The sequence below is a fragment of the Montipora foliosa genome, chromosome 2, assembly GCF_036669935.1.
Source record: "Montipora foliosa isolate CH-2021 chromosome 2, ASM3666993v2, whole genome shotgun sequence".
NCBI classification, from domain to species: Eukaryota; Metazoa; Cnidaria; class Anthozoa; order Scleractinia; family Acroporidae; genus Montipora; species Montipora foliosa.
The window spans coordinates 42155233-42160232 of NC_090870.1; the positions used below are offsets into that span (position 1 = coordinate 42155233).

The 5000-nt window shown below is 40.6% G+C and overlaps 1 protein-coding gene across 1 annotated transcript in view; it reads right to left on the reverse strand.

Moving 5' to 3' along the window:
• The window catches only part of LOC137993145 (uncharacterized), a 67710-nt gene that overhangs the window by 4649 nt on the left and 58061 nt on the right, over positions 1-5000 (reverse strand). Inside the window, exons 30-35 of the mRNA XM_068838828.1 lie at positions 4730-4841; positions 4042-4175; positions 1992-2093; positions 1366-1459; positions 553-706; positions 1-60 (exon numbers count right to left, since the gene is read on the reverse strand). The exon at positions 1-60 is cut by the window's left edge and continues 337 nt beyond it. Coding sequence (XP_068694929.1) covers positions 1-60; positions 553-706; positions 1366-1459; positions 1992-2093; positions 4042-4175; positions 4730-4841 — 656 coding nt within the window. The remainder of the gene's footprint in view (positions 61-552; positions 707-1365; positions 1460-1991; positions 2094-4041; positions 4176-4729; positions 4842-5000) is intronic.

The window sequence follows — 5000 nt, forward strand, 5'->3', positions numbered from 1 at the left end:
CCTGGGTCAATGCATTACTTTCTGCTTCTGTTTCTTCACCCTCGTCGGGCTTTTGACTCTCTAAATGATGAAAGAAAGTTGCTTTGGGTATTTATTTTAACACTTGAAATGGGGTTTTTCTCGATATTAGTGTAAGTGCAGCAGAGGTGATTAAAAGTCTGCCAAGATATGTCGTCACATCATTAACGCTACCGCATATTCTATCGGTGAGGGGATGATGTCAGCATCAGAGAGGGCCTCTTTCTTCTCTTCAATCAGCGTTGGAGCAAAACGATCTATTTTGGGAACGCGCCGAATTAGCAACGGACAGAAAGGCTGGATAGAAGCAAAGCGAGCGAGTTTGTTTTTGAATTTTAAAGATGTTTTTAGAATGTCTAATGCTGACAATTTTTTGATTGGCCTTTATACCTCACAGTGTAAATAGCCGGTCTGGTGGAGGTCGCACAAGAAAGCTAAATGGTAATCAAGGTCTCCCTTGATCTTGTTTGAACTAACCGCTCTTTTAATCCCATCTTAGCAAGCTGTAAATGGGTCGAAGAAAGTTGGTTTTACCTTCATTTTCACTGAGCACCAAATATGCTTCATCCTCATACGAACTGTTTTTTACAATGTCAAATATAAGAACCTGGCCGTTACCAAGCCCAACCCACAATTCCTCACCAACTGCCATGATCGTGGTGACACGTGACTCACTGAATGCGATAACCTGGAGTGGAAAGATTAAGAGAAAAATATGAATGTCAGACGTAATTAACAATGACACCAAAATGGAACTGACTCTCCCCTTTTTCGTTGAACCCAAAAAGGCTGCAAGACAAAGATCTCTTCGTCTGTACTCTTATCGACAACGATATTCGTCATCAACATTTTGGCCACTGTGATGACGAATATCTTTGTCGGTAAGAGTACAGGCAACGCTGAACCACTTTCGATTTGTTTTTTACCACAATATTCAACGCCAAAGAAAGTTTTTATTTGAGAGCGTGACCAAAATCATGACACAAAGAAAAGAGCTAGCGTTGTCTATAACTTTCTCGCAATATGATTGGTTTATTTCCCAAAATGGGCGTTCCTGATTGGCTATTACATTGCGTGACAAATCGACGCGAGCATGACGCGGACAGCGTTTTCTAGACTCTTATCGACAACGGCAAATTAGCTAATCAGATTGCGAGATTACAAGCAATATACCAATTTCGATATATTAAAATTCAGTCCTAAACAAAAGGCATCATCTCGAGGCTCTGGGAAATAAACTCATACAAATCCTTATATTTATTCCCCAGAGCCTCGAGATGATGCCTTTTGTTTAGGACTGAATTTTAATATATCGAAATTGGACTATTGTGGTAAAATATGTCATACCCGTGAGTCAGAGACTGTTTCCAGGCTGGTGACGTTATCAACCTTGAGAAGGATGTCAAAGGTCACATGATCCAAGAGCAGGATACAAGACGACCTACAGGGAGAAAAAAAAAAGGTTTTGAAGAGAAATAAGCTGTGGCTTTTCTGTTTGATGTAACTATAATCATGATTGTGCTCAAAAAATATGGTGGAAACAATTTTACACACGTCAAGTCAAGTTAAAAAACACCGATCAAATTAAGGCTTCGAGGCACATGGGATTTTGTTTCTAAAACAGGCACTGATAAATTATACTGTCTAACGCCAGTCGATGTACTCAGTAAATAATCATCAGGAAATCCCTCACGAGCAAACTGAAGAATTAACATCACAGAGGTGAATTCAAAAACCACGTCCGCTTCAACCTTTTCCCAACCTCGTACCCATGGTCTTTCTTCTGTGCCTCCTTTGTCGTTGAGGACAAAGGAGACAGAGAAGAGAGACCCTGGGAACGAGGAAGATCTTTTCCCTTCGAAATCAGTTACTTGGAGATTTTGCTCTGTCTACTACAAGACGGTTTTACCCGTCAATAAGGAACACTTAAAACTGGGAGGAAAGGTTAAGAAGTACTAGTCACTTTTCCTCACCCTCTGACTGTACACCAGACGCCATGTTTACTGTGAGTAAGCTTGGAAACCTGGTGACGACGCGAATTGGATACCATTATGGAACCAAGCTCCAGCAGACAACTACAGAAAAAAGATTGTTTAAGTCCAAATTGAAACTACCTGTTCCAAAAATAAATGCAAAAAGTACAAAATCCCTTCTTAGATCCTTAGTAGATACCGCCTGGGTGTTTTAAAAGACGATAAGGCTCAAAATCTAAATCATATTGTAACTACAGCACAAAGATTTTGATCCCTTTATTTCACGACATGGGGCAAAGTCTCAGTTCAGCTGACAACTTAAACGAACCCCTCAGAAATCATCAATTCAGTTACCGCAACATCATTTTTCCTTTGTCTCGGAAAATATTATCTATTAAGCAAATCCAGCAAATCAAGTAGGAGCCATTGAAGAGCACCTTTCTTCCCCGGTGAAATCTCACCAGAGTTCATCCATGTTTTCAAGACAAATAAATCAGATACTTTGTTGTTATGAACTGCACACAGTTTTTGGCATAGCTGGAAAGCTTTTGTATGCATGTAATGAGCTAACACTGCAGGACGCTGCGGGATACCTTACACAACGACTCTCCGGGAAATCAAAGAACTTTGTCTGGAATGGACCTACAAGTTATGAGTCTCTGTTTCCAAAATGCTTTTAACTCAATTATTTACTTGCTACGTTGCTAAAAGTTGTTTTATGTATCAAACAATTTCGTGGTGAATAAATAACGTTGACTCTCGGAAGAAGATGAAAAAAGTTGCTAGCGCAATGGAATAAAGACAAAAGTAGCAAACACAAATTAAGCGAGTCAACAAAAAGGAGAAACTTTCCAACGGCGATTCACAGTTATTTGCTTTAGTTGAACAAGTGGGTTAATTAGGAAACTTTTTCCGTAGAAAAACAACCCATCCCCTTCATGCAAACAACAGATCTAATCTATTACTTGACATTAAGATCCGTTAATAATTAAAATAAGATAAAAATATAAGGGTGCTCAGGATGTCAAAAACAAGAGACTGCCGCATCAAAACAACAGTAAAGGACATTCCCATCTGTTTTCCGTCCCGAGAAGGTAAGTTCTCCTCAAACAGTTCTCAATTAGATCAAGTAACCAACGTGCCAACGATGTCTTAAACGTTTCAACAAAAGTAAGACAAGCGGTCATTTTGACAGTGAGATTGTGAGGACATTGAGGAAATGCTCTCAGAGATAAAATTCGCTCAATCGCAAAATCGTACTACGATATGTAAAGTAAATACAGGTTTCAAATGAACAAAGTTGAAATGTCGGAGGATGTTACCGTTCTTATCTATTTCTTTCAGACAAAAAAAAGAAAAACGTGGTTGAACTAAAACCGACGGTCACTTTCCTAGTTTTCCTAAACAGCCTTTGCTGATATCGTGAAGGAGAAAATAGGCAAACCGTGCTGTAATAAAGCTATCAATTAAAATTCTCCTAGCCAATATATGATCTCTTGAGTAATCGCAAAAGCTACCGGGTTTCACAGAAACCTTTATTCCCGAAAGGTTGATCTGGCGCTGAAGTTTAGACCAACATAATTAACGAAACTGGGACATCAAAAACGCACCAGCAGCGTTAATTGTTATCAGTTATCAGCGTTCTTATCAAGATTACAGTTAATTGGCCAGTAAAGTCCTATGCCATGCTCTACCATCAAGTTTAAAACGTGATAAAAAGAAGAGAGAAAAAATTTAGGAGCGGGGATAGAGAAGGGAAGGGGCGGAGGGAGAAAGGGAAGAGGACGGAGAGGGGAGCAGCGGCGAAGAAAAAGGGGAAGGAGAGGGAGAGGAGACAGGGGGAAGGGGAAGGACGGAGAGAAAGAGAGACAGAGAGAGAGTGAGACAAAGTAAGAAAGGTTAAGACAAGGAGAAGTTACATATAGGGACGGACGTAACAAGGGAGTAATTCTGGGGCATCTTAATCTTGCATCCAATATTGAATAAAACCCTTAAGAATGAGAAAGAACCTTTAATTCTAAATGGAAATCACGCAGCTGAGATTTCCTACCCTCCATCAAGAATAACAACACTGTTTCCGCACCCACACCACACGTTCTCATTTACGAGTGTTATGCACGTTACAGGAGTGCCGCCCACGCGGATGTGAGAACCTGCTGACGGTGCTTTCTTTCCGGTAGCATTCTAGAAAGATCAATATAAGTAAGAAAGAAGAATAATGACTTTTATGTGATGGTGATATCGTCTGTAAATGGGCGGGTAGACGTCTGACATTGAAATCATGCGCCGCACTCAGGTATGCATAAGTAATTACTATGACGATGATGGTGTGTGTGTGCGGGGGGGGGGGGGGGAGGTGGTCGTGATGATGATAAAGGTACCTTACAGCATAAAACAGGTTGAGTGATATATAATTGATGATTAAGCATATTAAGCATATCACAACAGTCAGTATTTTTCTCTAACATTTTAACAAACTCAACCCACATATGACGCCGAGTCTGGGAATCGAACCCGGGCCACATTAGTGGGAGGCGAGTGGTCTCACCACTGCGCCATCCCTACACCCCAAAACTGCTACGCGCGTTGCGTTGACCGGGAATTCATTCTAGGGCATAAACGAGCTCTTAAGACAACACGAGATTATTTTTAGTGCAGTACATAAGAATAACCTTGTGTCGACTCGCTATTAGACAAAGTATCCAGCAAAATAAATTGCGAAATAAAGGCTTTTTCACCTGTAGAACAGCAATGGAGCCATCCGCTAGAGCCGCAAACACTTTCCCTCCTTCAGGCAAATGAGCGATATCAACCACTGAGTCACTCAGTTGGATACACCAAACTTCAGTGCTATTGGTTATGAAACGAGTAGATCGTAAGAAATAAAGCTACAGCAAGAGAAGGCAACTGCACATGAACAAAACAACATCAAAACCACATATTCACTTCTTGCACAATCCCATAATACACCTCTATTACCCCCCAAACCTTTTGCATAACCATTGTTTG